Source organism: Onychostruthus taczanowskii, unplaced genomic scaffold (genome assembly GCF_017590055.1).
Source record: "Onychostruthus taczanowskii isolate IOZ18803 unplaced genomic scaffold, ASM1759005v1 scaffold42, whole genome shotgun sequence".
Taxonomy (NCBI): Eukaryota; Metazoa; Chordata; class Aves; order Passeriformes; family Passeridae; genus Onychostruthus; species Onychostruthus taczanowskii.
Window position 1 is genome coordinate 6,240,126 of NW_024501682.1, and position 26,253 is coordinate 6,266,378.

The 26,253-nt window shown below is 36.4% G+C and overlaps 1 protein-coding gene across 2 annotated transcripts in view; it reads right to left on the bottom strand.

Annotated features, from left to right (window-relative positions):
• Positions 1-26,253, bottom strand: part of BABAM2 (BRISC and BRCA1 A complex member 2) — a 162,571-nt gene that overhangs the window by 111,082 nt on the left and 25,236 nt on the right. For both annotated transcript variants that reach the window (XM_041413497.1, XM_041413498.1), the window contains exons 4-5: positions 18,204-18,298; positions 1,505-1,699 (exon numbers count right to left, since the gene is read on the bottom strand). In XM_041413497.1, coding sequence (XP_041269431.1) covers positions 1,505-1,699; positions 18,204-18,298 — 290 coding nt within the window. The remainder of the gene's footprint in view (positions 1-1,504; positions 1,700-18,203; positions 18,299-26,253) is intronic.

The window sequence follows — 26,253 nt, forward strand, 5'->3', positions numbered from 1 at the left end:
CATAAAATCCAGAAAATTATTTTTGGTATAATACCAAGTCTGATGAACTGGGATGTCCACTGAACACATGAATGACCTCTGATCAACGCTGCTCTGATCATCAGCTGCTCCAAAAAGTCTAGATCTTTCATATCATTCAATCAAGATCATTTTGCAAACTAATACTTCCAAAGGCGTTCTGGCTGGACAGGGAGCAGCCCCTGTCCATGGTGCTCATCTCCCCTGCCCAAACCAGCTGGATAGAGGCATCGGGTTGAAAGAGACGAATTTCTGGCCACAGCCCTGAGCGATTGGGTATTCAATGGGCTCCTGTATCTGCCGGTATTCCTCCAACAAGAAGCTACTAAGCTAGGTAATAGTTTGTTGATTTGTCATATATCTTGGAGACTTGCACTTTAGGAAACTGGAGGCAGTGGAGCAAAGGTATAAGAGCAAATTTCTGTTCCGTTTTATTTCAGAGAGCTGAATTCAGGCATTCTCTTCAAAGTATTTTTAACTCATGCACCTAAGATGATTGCTTTCATAACACTGTGCAAGGCTCATACTTGATTATTTCAGAAATCTGCTGAACTACTACTGATTCCTGAGAGACAGCAGCAACATGAATTTCAATGCCTTCTAGGCAGAGAAGATAAAAGGCCATTTACCTCTTGCTTTCTGAAAAAACAGTCCTATTTTGCTGATCCCTGAGGCTAACAAAACAGTTGTAAAGGACAGTAAAGAAAACTAGACAAGGTAGTTTGACAGTTTTGTTTTAGGACACTAGTAAACTCTGTCACATATACCAAGTTCACAGAATCTTCAAAACTCTCAAAAGTCTTCTTGACAGAGAATAAAGACTTGCAAAATAACACAAGCTACAGAAAAATCTATAGCTCTGCTATATGCAAAGGATTTGACTCAAAATGTATTTAAAATTTATTTTATTTGAATGTTTTTAATTAAAAATAGCATTTAAAATTTAAAAAAAGGAAATTATTTATTCAGTCACCCAAGACTGAGAAAAGACTTGATAAAATTTCAGTACAGTTCAGAAAGCCTTCTGCACTTCAACAAACCAGTATGATGAAATTTAGAGATATAGCATGCTGTTTGGGATGCAAGCTATGGACAAAAACATCTGTGAATAAGTTAATTTCAATCAAATATTCTGATCTATAAACATTTAAGAGGTCTGAATTTCTTCAAAGCTAACTAGAACTTCCACACTGATGTTGTACTGTGCCCTCTAAACACAGCACAGGCTTTTCAACAGTTTCAAAGTTTTCACCTATCACCCAGATGAATGAACACCAGGTTCAAAACCAGTTCTCACCTGGTAATCTGGTTGAACCAACGTAATGGAATACAGCAACATACCGAACAAGAAACATGGAAAATGAGTTGAAGTAAAATAGTTTTCTCCATCTGAAACAGAAAGCATGGAGATCCACAGGAAGAACTTACATTTTCTGAAGCAAGGGCTGTATTTGTTAAAAGCATTTTAGATGTAATAAGAGCTTACCCAGTTGTTTTTTTTGCCAGCATAGACTTCCATGTTTTCTCCATACTGGGGCTCTTCAAGTAAAGTCTGATACTCAAACATGAGACGAGAGCTCTCCCGTAATCGGCTGCACTGAAATTGATGATACTGCTGCACAAGCTCTTTCACAACAAGCAGGAGGCATTCGGGGTTTGAGGGATTCCAGGAAGCTAAATTCTGTTGATTAGAAAAGAACAAAACTCAAAATTGTTTACACCAATAAAAGACAAGCAATCCCCGTTCCATACTGATACCAGAGGCACGTATGCATGTGAAACCTTTATGACACAGATAAACCACAATATTAGAATACAAAGGTTCTACCATGCTTCAAAAGAAAGCCAGGTGGAACAGCAGAAGCTTATTGTCAAATGGGAGACTATCATAAAACTGATAAAAGGACGAGTACCAGGCTTATGCAGGCCCAAATTACCATTCTATTCTTTCCTAAAATTACACCATTGCATCTGAGAACTGGAAAAGTTTGAGTTAAATTAAAACTGATATGCAACACACAAGTATAACCTCGCACAGTAACTGATTCAAAAAGCAGTCAACCAAGTGAATATGGCAAATTAACACCAACTACAGAAACTGCTCTGCTTCATTATCTCAAACAGTGGCTACATTATCAGTGGTAGAGCAAATGGGTTCTCTTCTCTTGCCTCAACCTTGTGATTTATTCCACCTTAATTGCCTCTTCACTTGAATTACCTTGACTCATCCCCCTAACACAAATGTCATCCCTACACAGAAGTCTCTTTAATATGCCTGGCAGAATTTTTTATTACAGGTTCACTGTATTTCAAGAAATAGCTAACAGAAATAAAAATGATAATACAATTAAGATAACTGTGTCAGTAGCACAGTAGTGATATTACCACTCCTATAATTGGCTTAGATCAGTCTTCTGTGCACAGTTAAGTTTTATTCAGGAAGTATTTGGTGTTATAAACCACACCGAATGTGCCCAATGTTACATGTCTACATCTAGTTGACAAAAAAAAGGACCTATGTGAAAGGCAAAGGGGGACTCACCCTGTAGTCCATGCTGTTAGGACATGAGACAGCACTGATTGAAAGTACTTAGGTACTCATATGCTTTGCACTTGGATCTTCAAGTGGTTTTCTTGATACAACCTCAGAGCATGTTAACACAATCATGTGGCTTTTGGTGAGCTTTGAGTATAAGTAAAATCAATCTGCATTTCATATACTGGTTTGGGTTAATAGGGCCCTTAAAGATCATGTAGTTCAGGGGAGGGACACCATCCACTAGACCAGGGTGCTCAAAGCACCTTCTAACCTGGCCTTTGACACTTCCAAGGATGGGGTATCAACAGCTTCTCTGTGCAACCTGCTGCAGTGCCTCACCACCCTCACAGTAAATAATTTCTTCCTTATGTCTTATTTTGATTTACCCTATTTCAATTTAAAGCCATTACCCTTTCTCCCACCAATCCATGCTGTTATAAAAGCTCCCCTTCCAGCTCTCTTGAGGGCCCATTTAGGTACTAGAAGGCTGTATATCACACAGAGATTTGACAATAAACTAGCTGCAAGAGAATTTTAAATTGTATGAATTGTTCAGTTAACATTAAGAAACTCAGAAGTAGCACAGATATCTGCATTTTACAACTAAGAGATGATATAATACAGTAGCTTATAAAATTACTTATCCATTATTTAATGTAGTTAGATGCCATGTTACTTCTTCCTGTAAACTGCAGATATTTCATAAACAAATTCATATTTTGTGTAACTGCAAAAGTAATAAATACAAGTAATAAACACAAGTGAATGAGTTGCATAGAGAAGTTGTTGAGTCTCTGTCCTTAGAGATACTCCAAACCTGACTGGACAAGGACCTGGATGTCTAATCTATCTGATCCTGCCCAGGCAGGACAGCTGGGCTAATGATCTCTTTCTAAAGACTCCTTCCAACCTCAGCTAGTTCTAGGTTTATGAAGAGGTTCCCAAAAAGCTCAAACTGAAACAGGATCTTAGCAAGGTGAGACTCCACAGCTCTGGCCTGAAAAGAAACAAATGACTTTGTGTATAAATTTTATCTTCTGATATGCCTGATACCCTGCAAAGGCAGACAGAAATCTTAATCAGTTGCCCACCAGGCATCATGCTTCAGCTCTACAATGAAATTTACTTGTAGACCGATCTCTAAGATGGTTGTTTCCATTAAAAAGGGTTATAACTTTTATTATTTCTGATGACTTTAGATATGTCCCTATAGAATAGTTTCATACAGACTTCAGTATATGTGTATGATGGCTCAATATTTCAAGTGTTTCTTTTTCCACAACTTTATACTTTTTTCGCACTTAAGTAATATATACTAATATCTTACCAAAATGAATTTGTCATTTTCATCATCATCACTTGAAACACACCAGTGAAATTTGTCAGTGAAAGCAACAAAGGGAAGTATGCATTGCTGTGTTTTACACACATGAACTGCTGCAGGATTGAACTGTATTCCTATTTTCCTGCTCACTCTGATTCTGGTTGAAAGGGCTGCTCTGCATGGCTAAAACGCTATTTTTGAAGCTCTGCCTTTAAAAGTTACTCCAGTGTCACAGACTTCACATTTGATCATGGCTTGATGTAAAAGTACTATTTTCTCCTCCTTCTACACAGCAGGAACACTTACAAAAAGGTAATATTATCATTGCCACATCTTAAAATGTAAACTATATTCCAGAGGAATTGGTCAATTGGTGATACACTAATGAAATTCACCTAAGTTCCTCAAATACTACAGAGTGACTGAAAACCTTGTTCTACCTTGTCTGCTACCTACAGCTGGTAAAAATTTGTTTGCAACTTGAACCTATTTAAGCTTATCCAATTCTACAAAATACTAGAGAAAATCTGTCAGGTAGACAGCATCTTCTAGGAAACACATTTTCTACCACGCAGCCTGAAACCAGACTGCATATAACCTTAAATTTCCTGTTCCCAAGCTGCTGCTCAAATAAAACATTTCCAGAAAGCCGGAGGATGTAATATGCCAGTATGTATTGATATCAGCCAGGCAAGTGGGAATAACCTTTCCTCCTAATGACATTGGTATAACACAATAGAAATGTTCTGTCAAAGGAAATGACCAACAGTATTTTAATAACTGACCTAAATGCAACTGAACCTTTTGTTTTTTAAATAACACTACACTACAGAACAAAAAAAAGAGCAAGAGGAAATCCATTGTCATTTGTGCAGCACAGAGCTAAAGGAGTGCTCTTTTCAAAGAATTCAAGAACATTGCATCAAAACAGTGCTTATTCCGTATTGTCTTAAAGCTACAGGAATTAAAATTAATGATTTGACTGTAGGATCCTTACTAAACACCTCTCATTCAGCAACTCAAATTTCAGAGTACAAATGTTATAAAAACAAACCACCTGAAGAACAATTCAACTACCCACTCAGGACATGAATTATAACAGATTCTCACAGATGAAAGAAGAAACACATAAGGGCTACACAAATTTTCTGAAACACAAGTTCTGATTTTTATAAGATGTTTTTAGCTTTAGAATTATATTATTGTAGTGCATGTTATTTGGCATTTGGCCACTACATTTCCATCCATTTTGTTAACTTTGCAGAAGGGCTGTACTTTCCACAAGATCTAAACTCATAAATTTTAACACAAACACTACCGAATATAACGCCATGTTTATGTACGAAATTTCTTTTTACATATCTCAGTGAAACTTATTTGCCCTAAGCACTAGGTTCATTCACCTGAAAATACTTTTAAACAACTTTAATTCAATTTCAACAGGATGTCAAAATATGTGTTATATTGTTCTCAGTTTCAAACAGCACCATCTTTAATCTTCCTTCTGTTTTTGAAATCAAAGATAAAGTAAGCAACTACCTGTAAAATGCACTGTTAAAATCTAAGGCAGAATTTGTTTTGTCAAGTTTATTCCTTTTAGAGTATCTACATTGCTACAATTTTGGCATCATAGAGATTCCTCTGAGGACACACAATTCGTCACTTTAGTTCATGAGAGCGGTGTCCCTGCAACAGTAAGTTGACCTTTTTCTTTAGGGGAGAGGACCTTCTAAACAAGATTTTATTTAGTGATCCAGTATTGTTGTAAGTATTAGACTTTGGAAATCATCAAAATCTTAAACTTGGAGCAAAAACAGTAGTAACCTGTATGCTTCATTTTCTGATTGTTTGCCTGAAGGCTGCATTCCAGCTGAACCAATCCAGCTTTTTAAGATATTGTAGTTAAGAAGATTTAAAACATTAGAAGACCACAGCTTATCGTGGTTGTGTTTCATGGTTTCAAGCTCTGCTTGAAAACTCAGATCTTGTACAAGTATTAAAATCTGATGCAACTTCAAGATTATGAGGTTTAGTTGTTAAAACTTTAAAAAAATCCTGGGACTAAGAACACAGACAGCTCACTGAAGCCAAGAATAAAGAAATATCAAGAAAATTATGTATCTAGAATAAACTTGTTGCTTTCTTTGGCTTATATCAAAATCTTCTGCCTTGCTCAAAAATCTATACATTATCATTTTACCAAAATCATATGCATGCTGAAAATATGGGTTTTTTTCTCCTGAATTTTCTATAAAATTGTGAATAAAATGGATTTTATACAGAAAAAAATGATCACAGTGACTGGGGTATTGACAGACTAAGTTACATATTTCACTCAATAAATCCTGTCTGATTTGAAATGAGATTTCTGCAGGCTTTCCAGAGAGTTAATAAATGTTAACAGAACAATCATTAATGCATTTAAAATAAAGAAATCCAGACTTGGATACAATCCCTTGCCTTGCTTGCCAATAGATATCTTTAAATGAACTCTGCAGTGCAAACTCCCGAAGTTACTCAATAGTTAGCCAGACAGACTGAAAGTGGCCCACTGTACGACAATATACCGGTATGAATCAACCCAAACTGCACCTGCAACTAGCTCTGCATTCATGCTGATCTCACGGGATGGCCTACACGCACAACTCAGATTGCTTAGGACCATCATTAATGCTACTGTTTTTTCAGCATATCACTGAACAATTTACCTGTCATTTCTGAGCACACAGATGGAGGCTCAAATAAGTAATTCTCTTCTGTCTAGACACTGCTTGCATGTCTCTCCATGATCTCCACTAACAATATGAGCAACTTCATGCATCAGATCTTAATTTAAACCTTTCAGGTTTTAATTTCAGCACTTTTTTTTGGTTTTGCCATACTGCAACTTGTGTAACTTCCATTTTCTAAAAAGATCAATTGTTGCCTCATCTTAAAAAGTACAGAAGGTTTAGTAGCATCCAAAGATGACAGTATATTCTTGTGGACACAAAAATCTGCTAATGTCATCTGTGACAACTGGGTAAACCCCATTTTTCCAGTTAGGGAATGAATGAAAAATGATCTTCAGGAATAAATTCAAAATGGCCTGCAGAAAAAGTAATGGAATGAAAACTTCCATATGATAGAAACCAGACTCCAGAAGCACCACTGCCCACACAGCTGTAGCTATTGTCATACAGAAGATGGCTAATAAGTATTTACCTATCCAAAAGTAAGCAATTCAACATAAAGAAGTTAAATGCTCCTTCATGGCAGAAGTTTTCCTGGCTGACTTTTTTCAATATAGAACAAAGTTTGAGGACAAGGTCTTTCAGAAAACAGTTATCTAGACCTTTAAGTGATTAACCAATAGCATGTACATTCACCAAGTTTTGCCCTCTAGCTCATGTTGTGTGGCAGTAGGAATGGAAACACAGTTTTCAGTTATTATACAGAGAGTAACAGACCATAGGCATCCCTCACACTGTGTCTACACTGGAGAAATCCAAGTGATTCAGGAGATCTCTTCTGACAATCTGCCAGATATTAAGTTAAACAATTTCACAAGGAGCATTGATTTTCACTAAGAAGTATAACCCCAGAGTTTTGTTGGGCTGCACATTCAATTTGTGAATTCCCTGGCTCCTGATCCTGTCTGCTGACAGAAGTTGGCTGCATAGTAAGTGAACAGTTTGATAGGGAAGGGTTTTTTTGACATTCAGACATGACCAGAGTTGAGAAAATTAATTCACTTGAAATTGGTATAAAAGGCAGAGTAGAGCTGTTATAAGCCCACCCACAGAGTGCAATTTAAGCCATTTCAACAGTAACTCATTTAAATGAGTAGCAATGACACCAACTGGATTTCCAAGAGAGAAAAGGAAAATTTTCAGCCTGACACTACCAGTTCTAGTGAGATCCTACAGGTGAGGCAAGTGAAAACCCCCAACAAAGTAACTTCTCAGCCCTATTACCACAGACATTAGCAGAGTATAGCTTTCCAAAGATGCCATACTATTCAACTTCTGGCAAAGAAACATTTAAATTTTGTTCTGGAACATTCTGTGCTTTGTATTCTTTCCTTTATCCTTCCAAAAAAGCTAATCAAGAACCTATGCAAACTACTCAGCATCCACCTATTCCCCATTTTTTTCACAGTACAATGGGCCTCATGTTCCATAAAGCTGCTAATTCATAGGCTCCTTCTCAGGTTATTGCTTATTTCATAACTCCAAGCAATGTCTGCAGCAAACTGTAACTCTACACTATCAGAAATGAAATATGGTAACAATTTCTAATTGATTTGAAGTTGTTTTTCTTTGAAATGTGTTTAAATACCCAGGTTGCCAGAATATCTTCCAGGAATGTGATTTTAAAGAAGACAGATTGCAACTGTTTTTCCTGGCTATACTACAGGAAATAACAGCAAGATCTTATTTTAAGTTAGTGTACTTCTATATTTCTAAGCAAGAAATTAACTTTCATGAGAAAATGTCAGTAAACAAAACCTCCCAAGCCTGTAACAGTGGTAATGCATTTCTACAGCATCTCTCATCCAGAATTATCATAAAGAATAATGTTAAGTACAGATTTGCATTTTGTTTATATCTCTGCACACCACATGCACACAACTTGCATCGTACAGTGGCTTAAAATCAGTACCAATGTAACTTCTTACCCAAAATGAGAAAGATCACAGTGTGATATTAGCACTTATCCTCCACATAAATACAGAGGAGATACTGGTCCAGTGGTTACAGCATTAGCCTAGCAACTGGCATATCTGGTTTCAGTCTACTCTTTGCTCTACTCTGCATAGGCCAGCACAGGGAAATTGCTCACAGAAAAAGGCACAGGATAATTATCTACCATATGCTCACATCTTTCTATCAACAGATATTTTTCACAGTATTTGTAGGGCTGGAGTGTTATAACCACTTCAAAGGCTTCAGTATCTTAGCAGCCAGCACTTAAACATCCTACAGGCTGCAGTTTCAAATCAATCACTGTAAACCTACATGCCATCTACTTGTCATCTTGTTTTCACAGGTTCTTCATATCCCTCTCCCCCAAAGCACCACTGGAACAACTTTCTGGAGTGATCTTCTTGAAATGATCATTTTTGGGCCCAAGCAAACATCAGAACTTAACATTTCATAAAAACAGTTCAACTCTGGAGCAATTCCGTCATTGCAAATACAACCAAAGAATTTACAGACCTCGTGTGCTCTGATGCCATGAATACCAGATAAAAATGTTAGCACAAAATAAAGCTTGGGATTGTCAGTATTTATTTTAATTTTTTGTTTTTGGCAAGAGGCTGTGAAAACTGGATACAGAAATTAGAATAGCTTATAAACACTTAGCCAAAATCCCATACACCTGAGAGCCTTGAATTAGCAAGAAAATACAGAGCAGGAAAACAACATCATAAGAAATTAATTCTGCTTTCAGAAGAGCATCTTATATCATGCATGAAATTATTTTCCCTTTTTTCTTCCACTAGCTACACAGTGTGCTTCTTGAGAAATGATGCAATACCCAAAGCAGCTCTATAACAGATCCTAGCAAATCTGACAATGGAGAACACTCTTCTACATTCACCTAGAATAAATGCAAAACTGCCACTCAAGTACCATTCACCCAAAGAAGGAGTAAACTCAGCTTCCAAAGGTTACTACAATTTTTTTTTTCTATTTCTTGCTGAAGGAGAAGTAAAGAGACAGCTGATCTTGGTAAGTTAAGAGTACTCAGAAAATCCAGAACCTGTGAAGCTGAGCCCAGGAGAACATTTTTATGCACTTTTCCTGAAAGAGTCTGGCTGTTTCTCCCACAGACCTCTCTTAGAAGATAATCAGACCCTTAAAAGCTACAACTGCCTACTATCTAATTAATCTCCTAGACTTGACACGCATAAGCATTTCTTGTCCTACTTTGCTGAGGAATTAGAGCAAGTTTTGTTTCTTTACAGACCTCTCGGCACACCTCTCTCAAAGCAGATGATACCTTTACCTGATCCAAGAGGGAATTTCTTAATTCCCTCAGCACATATTAAATTCTGGGTTAGTGAATCCAATGCACTAATCATTAGTTTCTCCACGTGAGTACACTGCACTTTTTTCCCCTGGGAGTTGGCTACCAGGTGTACACATTTAACTAGACATGGCAAGTAAAAGGAACAAAGCACAAAGAGAAGAAAAATTCCCCCACAAGACACAGGCACATGCATCTTTTCCCTAAAGGCTCACTTACCATGCCTTGATGGCAGTGTGAACAGGCCTCAACTCCTCAGACCCTCAGTGGACCAGAGAACAGACCACTGTTAATGCTTCACCTCAAGAGTCCCTTTCAAATAGCAAGTCTTTCACTCTTATCAGCTCTTGTGGTTTTTTCCTTTCCTGTCAACACAAGTAATTTTAGCTACAGCAAAAAGGCAGAACCTTTACAGCTAATGTTTTGGATAGCATCCACTAATCCCTTGAGTATTTATTTGCACATGCAGAACTGTTTTCTTCTAACCATTTTTCCCCTTCCAAAATCCCACAAATTAAAATCAGTGTATAACAAGGTGTATCTCACTGTTGTGAGAGCAGTATTGCCATCTTTATTTTCACATCTGTACTATAAGACTTTGAAAATACAGTCCCTAAAGAAAACACTTACAAAATACCATTGTGTAAATCGTAAGATATTAGAAATCAAAATTATTTCTCTACCATACCAGAAAAATTATTGCAAATTAGTTCTCTCTTCTCAAAAAAAAGCATGAAAACACTCATTTGATTCCTTTATGAAAGTAAAAGCTGCACCTCTGGGAAGACGGGTATATGGCAGAGTTCATGTAAAACTGTACGAACACTTGTACTGCAAACAAAAGACTCAAGATGCTGACTAAATGTGAATTATACTTCTGCAGTTATCTCTAAAAAAGAGCAGATATGCCTGAGGAACTGAAATAGAAGACAGCAAGGGAACACAGACGTAAAAGAATGTAAAGAATGAGTAAAACAAAGAGAGGTTTTGAAACAAATGTAGGCTGAAACTTAAACCAGTAAAAAGGAAAGAAAATGTACCTTCAGCCCTCCTCCATCTGGAGAAATGAATAGATCTTTTGAAAAATCACCCTGAGTGCAAAGACACTTATTTCTTTGCCCCAACAATATCTTCTGAAGGAAAGAACCTTCAGGGTACCAAACTTAAACTCATTTCATTGGAGAAAATTGGAATTACAACTTATAACACAATTCACAAGCCAGAATTAAATCAAATACAAAACTGCATTATTAGACAGAATGACCATTTCTAACTGTCCTTCTGTAATCAGTTAATTTAAAAGGTTTTTCTACTTCAATATTCATAAGCAATGACCAAATTCCTCTACAGAAAAATTAATTCTAATAGCACATCAATGTGAATTCAATGGGCATACTACACAGAATTTAAATGTATTTTCAATTCAGGAGGACTATCCTAGTGTCGGTCTTTTCTCTCAAAAAAAGTCCCACCCCTACTCAAGCCCCCTGTAAACGTGTTTCTACAAAGCTAACAAACCGTTGCCTTCAAGACATGCCATTTCTTACTGTTTCTAGAGTTCTTGTAAGGAAGCAGAGTGTATTGTGACAGTAACACCACACATAAGGCCAGAATCCTTTCATTTTTTGCTAGTTTTTCTGACAATATTTTTTTCACCATTTTTAACAAAACACTGCTCAAGTAAAGTATGATTATATATTAATAAACTGAAGCAAAAAATAGTCAGAAGTACATTACCACTTTGCTGGTATACATTAAAGAATTATAAATGCCAACATATTATCATTGTACTCCTAAACTTCCACTAAAACATCTTCTGCTTTCATATGTCTGGCTTGGGATATCCAACTTATATATTTGGTATGAGCTATGGCTTGAAAGTGAATGATTTGCTGCAATTCATTATACCACCCTTACGACTAGCAAGGACTGTGTTTCCTGCAAAGGAAAGGCATACAAGCCTAAACATATTTTTCAATATTTTACATTAAGTTTTAAGCATCCTGTTATTCTGGTCCAAGCTTCTGGCCCATCTAAATCTATGACTATGAAAAATATGGTCAAACTCAAATGACAAATGAAAATCATTTTTTCCTAAAACAATGCTATGAATGGAAAACCATAAAATGTTTTCCACCCCCTATTTTACTAGTGCACAATGATTAAGTCCTTTGTTACATGCACTTTATTTAGTATAGCAGAAAAACATTTTCTCCCGCTTTGCCATCCTTCAGTCAAATGTCCATGCACATTCCTAATGCTCTCCAAAAACTAGTCTCTCCTGGACTGAAATACTATATTTTAAAAGCTAACATTCTGTATTTTTCATATTCTAGGCACAAATTGCATTATCATAGAAGTTTGTGCCAAAAAAATGAAAGGAAATGTTTCCCCCTGGAGCCCTTTACAGAATGAACGGTATTCATTTTGCCTTCTAGACCAGCAAGATTTAAGCAAAAAAGGCAAAACTACCTAGCTTAACAGATATTTTGCTCCCTTGAAATTAAAGGAGTATTATCAAACTACAGAATTTTGGTTTTTTAAAATTTCTGGATTCACTAGGTGAAAAGTCAAGCCAAAATGCTGCAATTAAGTAAAGCACAACTTTTAACTCAGCATATTCTCTTCTGCTTATGCTTTGAGATAGAAAGCCACGTTTTATAAACTGGGCTAGGAAATGCTGAAGTTTGGCAAAAAGAAAGTGAGGTAAATATATGTAATGATTTTACACAAATAGAAAATGACAAAGTAATACAATATGGCTAACAATCTCTCAGCCCTATAAATATTAAGAACTCTAGACAAAAATGAAAGGCTGCAAGAGAATTTAAGAATACTAAAACAAGGAGAAAAAGGAAAAATTTCCCATTGTAGAAAGGTTTTGACGGACTCAAAGATGGAAAGATGACAGGAAAGCCTTTTTTTCTGTCATCTTCTTGAACTCCTGCTGGACTCCATAGCCACCATCTTTACCACATGTCTGCACAGATAATCCCAACACTTGCTCTCAGCACCGTGTGACTTCTCAGAAGGACCTCCTGAATGCTGGTCTCATACATGCTGCAGTCAAGCTGGCCAGGCTATGCCAGGAGAGGATTCCTAGCCAACATTCTCTTTTGGGGATTTCTCATTTTAAATCCAGTACTTATTCAGCTTGGCAGAAGTGCTGAATCAGATCATCTCCAGAGGGCCCTTCCAACCCTAACTATTCTGTGATTTTGTGATTCCCTGAGGAACAGTGTGGAGCTCAGACACCAAAACCAGATCAAAATACATTCAAAATTATATTCTTTCAGATCTGGCTTTAAAAGGAATGCTGCACTGGTATACCTCTATTGTTTAAATACTTGAACAAAAATGTATGCCATAAGTGTCAACAATACCAGTCAAAAAGTCCTTGGGAAAGTTCGTGAATAAATTACTTCTCTGATGGTATAAAATGTGATTTTTTTCCCGTTGCCTATCAATACCAGACAAACTTCAGCAAGGCTGCAGTGACTATATATATATATATGTACATATAAATACACATGTGCATGCATACCTGCATTTCCCATATATACAAATAGGTAGGATCAATAGAGAGGGACAGGAATAAAAAGTTTTCAGAATTAATGTTTGTTTCAGAAAATGAAATGTTAAATAATATGGGATTATAAATAATGAAAACATATATTGACATATAAAGTCAAGACATGGCTAAAAAATGAACACAATAAATGGAACTATAAAGTAGTACAAAATAAGGGAAAAAACCTTCTAAAAAATTGAAGGATCCAATTCTGCATTCTGTTTCACTTAAATTTCCCAAGTTCAACTGAAGCTGAAGTAATTTAAGGCTTTCATTACAAGAGCATCAGGTTAGGGGGTCCAAGAATGAAATCTGCTGCTGCCATTTGAAATAGAGCACACAAAAGAGCTAACAGGTTGAACTCACCCATACATTTCTCAGACAAGCAGAACCCACTGCTGTGGCTTTATATTTTAAAATCACACTCCAAAACCAGGGAACTCATTGCCCTTATGGGGGGCTCTCACACTAGAACACATAACAGCTGAATCTTTGCTAACAATACAACTGACAGACTTTTTAGAACAAAATAGTTCAAACAGCATTAGTTAATATAATGGGTGTTTGAACTTTTTTGGAGCTACTGTGAGCAGGGGACAACTGACACTGTTAAATATGTGTCTCGAGTAAATAAAAATTAATGGAAGAGGGGGGATATTTAAAGGATCTCTTCACTATCCATTAAAAGCTAACTCAGCAACCAACAGAAATAAGATTAAGACTTTGAACAGAGATACAGAAGAAAATACAACCTTCATTATAGTCCTCATATAGCCAAATGAGTCTAATAAGCACAAATACAAGAACTTAAAAACAAACATTGGTCTACACAAGATATAGAGTGGGACAGCCAATACACTTGAGTAGCACAATGAGCTGAATTAACTCCACAGTGACTGGAATCTGAATCAGTATCAACAATTACACAAGGGAAAACAATTCTCCCAATGCTAGGTACGGGCATGAGAACTGTAGCAGCCTATTCTCTGAAGGTCTGTAATGACAGTGTCTTTCTCCCATGCAAACGTAGCACTAAGTATTCCCAGAAGGAATATGCTCTACACTAGCCCAAAAGGACACGCTCAGCATTTAGTAGGCTTCAGGAAATGTTCATGTCCTCTTGCCTCCATTTCCACTACGGCTATTGAAGTCTTTTGGATGGCAATGGGTGGACAGAATAATTCTGGCAAGACTAGCTGGAGACCTGAAGTAGAATACTAAGATACCCATGTCCTTGAACTGACAGTTACCTTGCTTATACTTCTATTGTATCCTCTTTGCCAAGCAGAAGATAATTCAAAATCATTGGAAAAATGGGGTTAACATTTTGAATAAGCACTTCAGCTATTAACTGGCTCACACTAACAATCAACTAGGCTAACATAACAAACAATTCTTGTTACTCAAACTGGCGTCATGGTAATGAGCTCCAAATTAATCTCATCCGTACACAATCACTAATCTTGTTGCGTGCCAACTGAATTTTTAATCAGAATGGAGTGAATCATAGGTTGTTTTTAAAATACATTTCTAATACCTGTCATCCAAAATGAATAAACACTAGAGCAGGAAAGAACTTTTCTATTTACATTCTGAGAAGCTGATTTTTTTTATGCATACTATACATGCAAGTATCAAATGCATTTGATAGCAAAACATTCTTAATGACAATAAAATGTAAAAATATTTCCTTTTAATAACTCTTTGAGCATGAACAGCTCCACCAACCTAAAGAATTTAGCCCCCTGACTGTAATTAAAACTGTACAACAACCAAAAGGACCACTTGCCCCACTGCTGAAGCGCTCTACAATGCCAACATCACTGGCATGATCAGCATGTAAACAATTAGACCCTGCGACCAACAGAGTGACCACTACTGGTAGGGCATGAAATGAAGCACATACTTTGCAGTTCTGATCTTGAGACTCAGGCTGAGTTTCAAATCCAAGTGACTGTAATGTTTGTGCAAGACACAAAGCAACACTAAATTTCAAATGAGCATTTTCAACTTGATTATGCAATTGCAGTATCCATTCAAGAAAGCATTAGCCCTGCTTACAAAACAAGAGTGCTCAACATATTGCTCTACTGCTGAAATACTCGTCTAATCATTCAGGAATTCTCTGGGAAAAAAAAAAAAACAAACAAAAAAAAACCAAAAAACAAAAACCCAAACCAACAAAACCAGCCCAAAACATTAACTATTCCTCTACAGTATTCACTTTTTAGAATGCAGTATTTCTGGAATCTTGCTTTAACTGTCTGGCTAACAGCTGCTTAACTGAACACCTATTACCATGCTCAGATGAAAACCTAACTGGAAGCTCTGCCCATGGCCATGAAAACTGAAGAATGATTGAAATGATCTACAACACAGCTATTCAAATGTCTTTGGGGATGCCTACTGACAGCCTCCATTAGAGCCACACGAGCTTAAGGAATCTGGAGTGCCTGGTTCTCCTTTCATGCTAAGCATAATGCCTGACTCAAGCCATCTAAAAACATGTGATGACTTCTTAAAAAACAAGACACTCAGACAGATGAAACCAGTGCATGCAGGCTCAATGTCAGAATTCCCACAGATCCAATGGCACATATTACTTTACTTAGAGACTGTGCTCCTCATTGAATAACATCTACATGCTTTTGCATGATAGATTCTGTCTGGATTGCCAGGAACTGTTGCATCAGAAGTATTTGAAGACTGTTCAAGATTAAAAGCACTGAATTATGGTCAATGTGCTAATCTGTATTTTACTTCTAGTCAGTAGGCAGCTATGTTAACACATTTAAATATTCTGCTAATATCTTAGAATTCAATTAAAATTATCTTCATTAAACAGCTCTCACATTTGTGGAAAAAAGGAAGCTATTCAAAGACTTAGCATAATAAGCAAGTTATTGTTGATGAAACATTCTGAAGAAAAAATCTACAAACCATATGGAACTTTAAACACAGAATGCAAAACTGAAGGTACATTATGTAGACCACAGCTGAAAGGTGGGAATAACATGCTCTGATACTATCAGGACAAACTGAAGGTTACATGTACATAGTGAATGCTTCAGCAAGACATAACAACCAAAGGAGCACTGTTGGCTTGCAGATTTCTTCTTTGGTTTGTTCTAATTGCTTCCCAATAGGCTTAATATCTCATTATATATCAAGAAGCAAATGGCTCTTCCAAGTTGCTTTCCAACAAAAAGAGACCGTGCTTAGGCAGAAGAAAAGCAATACTCCCAAAAAATGCGTCACTAATGACCAATGTAAGAAAAAAATAAAAATAAGGATGTTTTTATCTTTGCAGGTTTTCCTGTAGATCACAACTCTTAGTGACTTCTTTTCACAAGAGAAATATGGCACTGTACCACTCTCACCAAGCTTCTCCATCTGAACAGCATTTCTGCAAGATGCCTCAAATTATTTTATATCTCATTTGCAATTTGTTATTAATTTCTGTTTCCAGTACATTAAAAGGTGCTTCTCTTCTTTCAATATCAACTATAAAAAGTAGTTGCTAATGTGAGCACTTCTCAGGAGGTTATATGGTTGTGAAGGTTGTGAAACAAATGAGAAAAAGAGGAAAATAGAATTGGTAAATAAAGGAGTGTGAAAACAATTCTAGAACTGCCATAGAAAGAAAAAACTTTTCTATAAAGTAGCGTAATGAAATAGCTGTTTCATCAGCACCATGCCTCCTACCCGAAGGAGTTTCCAAGCTTAACAGCAAAGTGACCAGGAGAAGAAAAGAAATATGATATTCACCTTTTAAAAGCTCTATTAGGTAGGCTAAAAATATTTATTAAAACTAATTCTTCTGATCCTTGTATATGACTAACTGTGAAGTGAAAGGTAAAACCAAAAGCCACCACTGGTCATGTCACACATCAAGGACATATTCAACCTCCATGATGACACCCGTACCACAGCACAACAGCCACCAACTTCCTTTGAGGACCTCTGGAGATGTGCTTATGAAGCACAAGAGGAGCTGCAGGCGAGGGCTCTGCACTGTCTCTTTAGTAACTACTAGTAAGTTTTGGGAGGGAGAAGAATTGTAAAAGCATAAGCACTGATAGCTTCTTCAAACAAGGCTTTACTACTTGAGGCTAACTGTGACCAGTGAACAAAATGCTTGGTTTCAGGTTGTGGTGCTTCTCCTTCCACAGTAATAAGGCTGTATACAAGTATTTTCTCATTAATTTTTGTTCCTCCCACCTTTCAGAAAGCAATTTCTTTGTCTAGATTACCCTAACACACATGAGCACATAGCTTTCTTTAATGCAGTGGTTCCCATAACATATTAACTAGATATATCCTTCCCCAACAGAAAACAAAAATCAACAATGTAACACCAAATTACACTACTTTATTTTAGAGATAAATGCTTTTAAAGTCACAATTTAAGAACTTTTTTTCTGAGACAGATAATTTAAGATGGTCAGATATCAAATACACATATTTTCACACATATTCTAAGTAACTATTATAAAGGTAATATTGTCTTAATTAAAATGTTTTAAACTTTGTACCCCCTCCTCCTTCCCCGCCATTTATAGATGCAACTTTAAGTCCCTTTAGAAAGCAATGTGCTTACACTTAAAATACCAGTGAGATAAAAGGCATACTTCTTTTTTATTCTGCATTGTTATAAAATTCCTGTTCCTGAAGTTATTCTAAAAAAGCAAAGTCCCTCTGCAATTTGTAAGGTTCTCAAAGAGTAAAGTACTTACATGCAAGGCAGAAGGATCTGGCAAAAACTCAGCATCCTCTCCAAAGATAAAATCTGGTGGCAGGTCAGGATAGTGAGCATTAAAAATTATATCCCCTGAAAAGCAATACATGGAAACATTGTTTGCACTTTTATATATGTGCTTATAAATAAAAAATAAAATAATCACACACAACACACATTTTTAAACACAGAATTTGACAGCTACATTACATACATTTCATGTATATATCCATATAATTTTTACAAAATTTCACATGCAAGATAAGCATCAGATGTTTTGGGGGATGAAGTCAAATTCCTGAGGCGCAGCTTCTTCCTACTCTGCAAGCAATGAAACATGAAATACATTATTGCTTTGTATCTCAAACAGCAATTCAAACACTATTGAGAGTTGCCTCAAAACACCGAGTAAGAAAAGTGATCTTGTTTTAATAAAAAGTACCATATTTAGATGGCTATGTTTTGTCTATTAAAAGTCAATTGCAAACTGACTAAAGGTCATGACTTTCAAAATACCAGAGCTTTTAAAAATTAGTAGCACTTACTCCCTCTCTTCTCCTCACCACTGCCAACTCTTAGAAGGAAGAATACACAGTTCAATAGGAACCATTCCAACTACCCAAATTCTGGCCAAGAGAAATGCAGCATTGCACATTTAAATGGAGAGATGAAAATTAACTGAAAATATAAGACTTCATCACAGCTTGGCACTGAGCTCTCATCTTGCCAGTATCACAAGATATGCAATTAAAAGAAATTTGGGTTCTAGTATTTCACTAGTACACATACTTCAGAGTTCATATAGATCAAGAGGTGTTCATATGCATCTAGACTTTCAAAAAAACCCACCCGCTGTTGAAGAAAAAAAATAAAAATAAGTGTTTCTAGCCTTACTTGTCTACCTCCCCATCATTCTTTATGACAATATGAAAGAATAACTGAGCCTTTGCATAAAACAGATTTATGAGGTAGGAGACATTAGAAAAAAAAAGACTGCCTACTACATGTTACAACTTATTTAAACTCCACACAGAAAAGTAAAACTAGCATGGTAATCCTTATAAAAAATTTTGTTCAGAGAAAGTTACACTCCTTTTTATTTCTTAAAAAACTGTGGATGCAACTGGAGAAAAGCATTAGATGAACAAATTTTGCAAAGCCACATTGCTGGCTCAGTGATGTCACCATCTCAAGGCATTTAACATGACAATTTTACCTGTGGATATTCTGTAAACCTGGCCTTAGCTGGAAGCAAGGATGCCATGAAGATTAATTGCAGGGGATGGAGGCTCATGACCAAGAAGCCACTGGCCAGTCTGGGATAGGTATTCTCTACAGTATGGCTCCAAATCACAAACTCACTGATCATGCGACAAGTAGAGCACAGTGTGGGTTTCTCCTGTCCACACTCCCACCTTCCTTTCACAGCTGTCAGGAGCACGTGTAAGTATGGGGTGCAGAAAATAGCAGAGGTCTGCCAGTTAAAATACCCAACACACACAAAATAAAAATAAAACCTTTCATTTCATTTAAATTTCATTTAAAACAACGAAACATGCACCAGTCCTGGAGGAAAAGGCATAAAATGCATCTATATTAAGTAAGAAAAAATAATTACCACGTTAGCCTAAACCATAATGCAGCACTGAAGAATTCAAAAAAGTTGATGTTTACTAGGTTAGGTAGTTCCTACCACCACCATGACACAATCCTTTCTTGATATTTTCTACAATTAAAATGTCATGCATGGCTCCTTTCAACAGCCTCATCAATTCTACATAAAAAGCAGTGAAGTTGAGGTTGAAGGAGATTCACCTTAATACATTCGTTTCCTGAGTTTTGAAAGGAGCATGAATATAGTTACGAGTAACTCAGAAAACAGCACAATGATAAAGCCTGGCCCACGACTTAGGCAGCCCAATGCTACTCCAAAGGAAAGGACTGTACCTGTGCTTCTGCCATGCTCCTATGTGATGCTAAGTAACTCATTTAGCACCCACATTTCATACTGCAGGTGCTAGCTGCATGCTTTTCATTCTCTGCATTCCTCCTTTAACAGAGCTGGTGAAACAGAGTAGATAAGATATATCTACTGCTCAGCTCACTTAAGAGCTCCAACTACTCACATACTAAAAAAAGCTGCTTAGACTAAAAGAAGGATCAAAATAACAGCGTATTTTTGATGTTACACCTCCATACTTGAGAAGTGAAAAACTATTACAGAACCCTACATCACAAGGCAGATTCAAGACTCTGCTTGAGTAGTGAGATTGGCAATAAACTATATCCACCTCTACAAGCTGCACAGTAAGGGATGAATCCCAGCAAAGCTGTGGCAGTAGGTGCAACTTGGAGGTTCAAGCAGGCACAAACTCTTTCTTTTCACAGACTGAAGTCACAGCAGTTCCCAGAACACCATTATATGCAGTGCTCAATATAACAGTAAATTAAAGCTGGCATTATGAGTTTAAATGCTAGGTGGCAAACTTTAACAACTTGGGGTTCAGGTCAGCTGCATATGCCAGGCAATGATTCATGCTGGGGGATCAGGGACATTTGGACATGGTAGCCTCTTTTGACCACTCAGCCGTGATGTGTGGCCACACCAAGGTCAGGTACATCACATTGCAGCAGGACAAACCAATCTATTACCTATCTCACATGCTCATAATTGATCTTTAGACCTGTCAGACCCCTTCTTTCACTAAATATCAGTGGCATTATGAGTCCTTATCCACAGTGAATGACCAGCTGTGCAGATATTTGTATTTTAAAAGTGTTCATGACCTTTTCATACGAAGGAACTATTCAAGTACAATGGACAGAATCCAGAGTAAAAATTAACATTGTGATATTTGATTTTCTGTTACTCATAATTATTTATAATTGCTAAAATTGCTTGTACTTGTCCAGGGTAAACATGCCTCAAATCCAAATTCCCAAGTCCTTTCAATAAAAGTCACTTTGAGACCAACTATATCAATATTAATGCCAATGCATATATCAAGATTATTTTTCCTATAGTGTATTCAATTTCCAAAAGGCTACATTTTATATAGCTACATAGGTTCTCCAGGCTTCAGAATAAGTAAAACTAGTAGTTCAGTGTCTGTTAATTATACATTCACAAAACAATATTGCTGAGACCATACTCAACATGTTCTACAACCCTACAGAAACGAAAAATTATGCCGTTGCTCTTATGTTCTAACTAAACAGAAATGTATCCTTTATGCCCTCCTTCCTACAGTACCATAGGTTTTTAGCCAATTTAAACCTGAATTTATTCTGTTACAATCAAACCTCACACAGGCCTGCTGACAATTTAATAGAGACAAAGAAATACAGAACAAAATGTGGTTTCCACTTCAATGTTAACAGTTAGAAAAGAGCAATGATTTTCCATCATCAGTGGCTTTCATTCTGGAAGTTAAAGACAGCATCTTACTATTAAAGATTTGAGCTTAGAACAAATTTTTAAAATGAAAAAAAATTCCCTCTGTCAAATCTTATTCTATTAAGTCTCGCTTCTGCCATGAATCCAAAGACATTCAACTAGTTCCTAAAACAAAGGAAAAAAGAACCTTTTTTATAACCATATCAGACATCCATACACATCATCCCCAGTCTCTCTAACTTTTCTGTTCTGTGCTCTCCCCTTCCATACAGTCTCACTTATGTCTTGCTTAATTTACATACTAGAACAGAAAAGGTAACGCCTTTTGACCCTAAAAGGCTTAGCTACCCACAAAGGCGTTTGCCCTATTTGCAGCTATGAGCATGAGCTATTTTCCTACGTTACAGCAGCAAAAATACACAGTAACAAATCAGACTACAGATTAAGAGAACCCATCCTAAAGCTGGGGTTTGTTCTTGTTAAATATCAAAACCCAGAGAAACTAAAACTGCAGTTATCAGTTTGCTTGGCAGGGCTATGATGCATAAATAAAACATGCTTCATTACACTCAAATAAAAAGTATTTAAACAATCACAACAGCCAACGCAAATCTGGTTTTACTTCACATAAATATTAACACTAGCCTCTGCAGTAAGCTTACAAAATATAAGGTGCTAAACGTTTTGAATCACAAGTTAACAGCTTGTCTTGACCTACTAGAAATAGCCATTTTTATAACAAGTACTATATTTAATGCTTCCATGATATTATCTGTGGCTTACCCGCTTCAAATATAACGGGGGTAAATAAAAGTAACACTTTTAACCAATGAAGTAATTTGCAAAATTACTGTGCTTAGAGTTTGTGAACATTTACCATTCTAACCCTGGAGGAAAAATAACAATGAAAAAATCAACACAGTCCTGAATTCTCTGCTCTTCCCACCCAAATACACTTTTCCTTGCATCTCCAGCACAAGTTTCTAGTTTTGCACATGTTTCAACTCTGTTTGTCCTTTTTCCCTTGATGGAAGGCTAACTGTATGGTGCCAACACAGTACTACTGACCATGACTATTCCAGTGAAAGAGCAAGGCAAGCAAAACCTTCACATTCGTCATTGTTGTAGATATACCAGCCAATAATTACTTTGATGGAATTACATTTCCAATTATCCAAAAATATTACTTTCTCTTCCTTTCTTTCTCCTCAGGCAAGCAGCATTATATGTTGAAATGTTTTACTTCACAGAACTTCAAAAGAAAAGTTAATTTGCTCCCCACAGAAAAAAAAATAGAAATATTAATACTTAAATATATCATTTCTTTTAAGCCCCACATGGTCTGCTCTTTTCTCATCTATCAAAATGCATAAGCAAATCTAACAGAGGAATAAGAATTGACTACAAGTATGACAGGTGTATCTCAGCAAGAAAAGGAGAATTTTCTAAAATCCCTACAATTGCTTTCCACTGGCCTATCTAGTTCTTCCTCTCCTGGTAACTTCATTTTTGGGGTATTTTTATTCTTTTTTAAACCATACTATAAAACCGTAGTACTGAAAAATGTTATGCTGGGAGTGCCACAGCATTAACATCCCTGTAGAACCAACAGCAGGAAAATTACGAAGTAGCCCATCAGTTAACTTCCCAAACTCTGCTTCTGAAAACATATCTATATGTTTCAGTTTCTTCTGACACCAGGAATTTCTAAGTCAGCACTAAGTATGTGTGGTCACTGCAACCTCGAATAAGACAAATTTGAATGGAATTTGCTATGAAAGAGATCAACCCATTTGGCTTTTAAGAAATGCAAATGCAACTTGATCACAAAATGCATTCACAGATAACAAGGCAATTGCTGAAGCAAGAGACCAAACTATGTGCAGAATCAGTTCTGGGAAAACACAAAGTGCTCTTGTTGAGTATTAAAAAGAAAAAAACAGTAGAATTATATTATTCATCAATTCAAAATTCAACCTGTCTCTTCCAGTAGCCATGCAGACTGTAGACAAGAACCGCTGATCAGTCTCTCCTATAAACAAATTCTTACCTAAACCAGCCAGTTTTAATTGTCTTTACAAATACAAAAGTAATCAATAACTCACTACAGCCTGCAACCAAGATACTAAGTCAGTGCAGTCAGCAGTATGAAAGGATTTAAATTAACTAAATGCAAACCTGCCTGGAATCCTTGTCACCGGATTGCACATTAAAGAATTTGCTCTGAAGGCTTTCAGTCAAAAACAATTATATAATACCTAGAGAACCCTTTTCTAATTAGTTGGCAAGAAAGATTAGTTCCTGAAATTACAATAAAACTTGTTAAATACAAAATTTCTACTACTGAAAAAAGATACATGAGTAATTCTACTTTGCTGTGGTAATGCTGCTGACAGGCTATTCTGTTCGCAAATAAAGGATGTTTTTGAGCTTAATTTCTGCTGTGATGTGCAAATTGAGATATCAGAAAAGGAAAGGCAGAAAAGTCAGCTTAGAGACTCAAAACCATCTCATAATAGAGGGACAATTAGAAAAAAAATTATTTGATTGCTTTAGAAAAAACCAAACCAACTTAACAGCACCTCCATGACACTCCAGAAGAAATTCTCCATCACACACAAGGCTGTGGAAGACCAAGTCTCCAAGAACTTGGTGAAGCTGATTAAACCAAGCTGTTTAGACTCATTTTAGATGCCTCAGGGCACATTTATGGCAGCTATATTACATGGTTTTCAGAGAGATCAGTGTCCTGTGGGTCAGAAGCTGAAAAGGCCAAGCAAGCTATTCTTGGGAACCTCAATGTTAAAACACCTATAGTTAGTTTAGTGAATTAAGTCCCATTTGTCCAACACAAGACAAAAATATATAGGATGAATTTGCAGGATGTTATTTTCATTCTTGGACAAAGGGTTGCAGGTGTGGGTCATTTTTTTCTTCAACTGACAAATATTGCTGTAGGAGGAAAAAAAAAAGAGCTGTACGACTACAGAAAGTCTGTTATTTTGTAAAGTGGGAAAAATTGTAAAAATGGAGTATAGTTAAGTACACTGGATGCCAAGCTGAGTAAGAAGGCATCAAGACAATCTCAATAACTTGGGAGTTCTGCAGCTGGGCAACTGCCTTCTCAGAAATCTTAGTACTAGAATTGAAATGGACAAAGATGAGAACAACAGATAATTCAAGACGGGATAATATACTGGTTGAAATTAAAGCCAGGCAACACTGGAGAAATTAAAACAGAAACACTGGGTAGGTGAGAAAAGGAAAGGTGAAGGCAAAGGATAAATAGATTCAAGCAAATGGACCTGAGACCATCACCAGTGTGTGCAGCCCAAACAGGTGAAAAAAGGAGGAAAGAGAAGGTAGCAAGGCATTATGGCAATACCACTGTGGAGACCTAATGTAAAATCTTTTAAGCCTCAGTAAGTCCACACTTGTACACAGGTACTACTAAGGTCACTTCTCTTGATTAAGAAATAAACTAGGACTTACAACTGCAAAATCTTCTGTAATTTACAAGAGAAGTCTAGAATATAAGAAAAAGTGAACAAAGAACCCAAGTAAGAGGAGAGTGATTATTTTAAAGGGGGAAATACTATTGTAAACTTTGTATTCAAAGAAATAAGTATAAGATTACAATCTCTCTTGACACTCTCATTAGGTACATTCATTAGATAATCAACAGGTTACTGAGAGAAAAAGATTTATTACACCTGCCATGTAAAGCAAGACTCAGCCAAACTTCAGAAAACATATTGCTTGGAAAAATATTTAGTAAGTTGCATGACCCTAAAAAAAAAAGACATTTATCACACAGGTAAGGATAACACCTAGGTATAATCTGAACTACAGCAACCAGGAAGTCCTTCCCATAAGAGCCTCAACCTAAACACAGCCCATGTAAAATAACCTAATGGTGCAAAAAACACTAACACATGCATTGCAGCAACATACTTATGAGAATCTTAAATATTACAGTAACTTCAAAAATAATTTTTACAATTGTTTATTGGCACAATAAACAAGTGTTTAGCAAATTTCTTGGCAAAGTGGCCTTTAAAGGGGCAATAAGGAGGTTGGGCTGTTCTCTACATTTATCTTGTTGTTTGTTCTTAATTACTTCCTTAAAATAGAAATCTACAAGAAGACTGGATGAAATTACTGAAAGAGTTCCACCACAGGAATAAAAACAGATGAAATTTTGTACCACGTACTATGGGCAATATTCTTAGACTGGTTAGGCATCAAGACTGATTTCCTCCTTTAAGGCCCACAACTAAAAAGAGTAGTAATCTAACAAACAAAAATCAGAAGCAAAAAATTAAAAACTAAGCTTCAAATGAGACAAAAGAAATGTTCTTCAGGATCAAGGAAACCAAAATGGTGGCAGTACAACCCAGAGCTATAATCCACTCACATAAAAACAGTGAAAATCAGAATGAAGATGAAAATACTAGAGTTCAAGAGGCCACAGAGAATAGTAGCATTGCAAGGGCAACACATTGTTTAATCACTGTGAAATTCCAGATGACAGCACTCAAGGTCAGAGAGGGAAGGAGGCATCAGTGCCTGAAAAAGAAAATGTGAAGAGCAAAAGCAAAAAAAAAAAAAAAAAAAAAAAAAAAAAAAAAAAAAAAAATTAATATAGGGG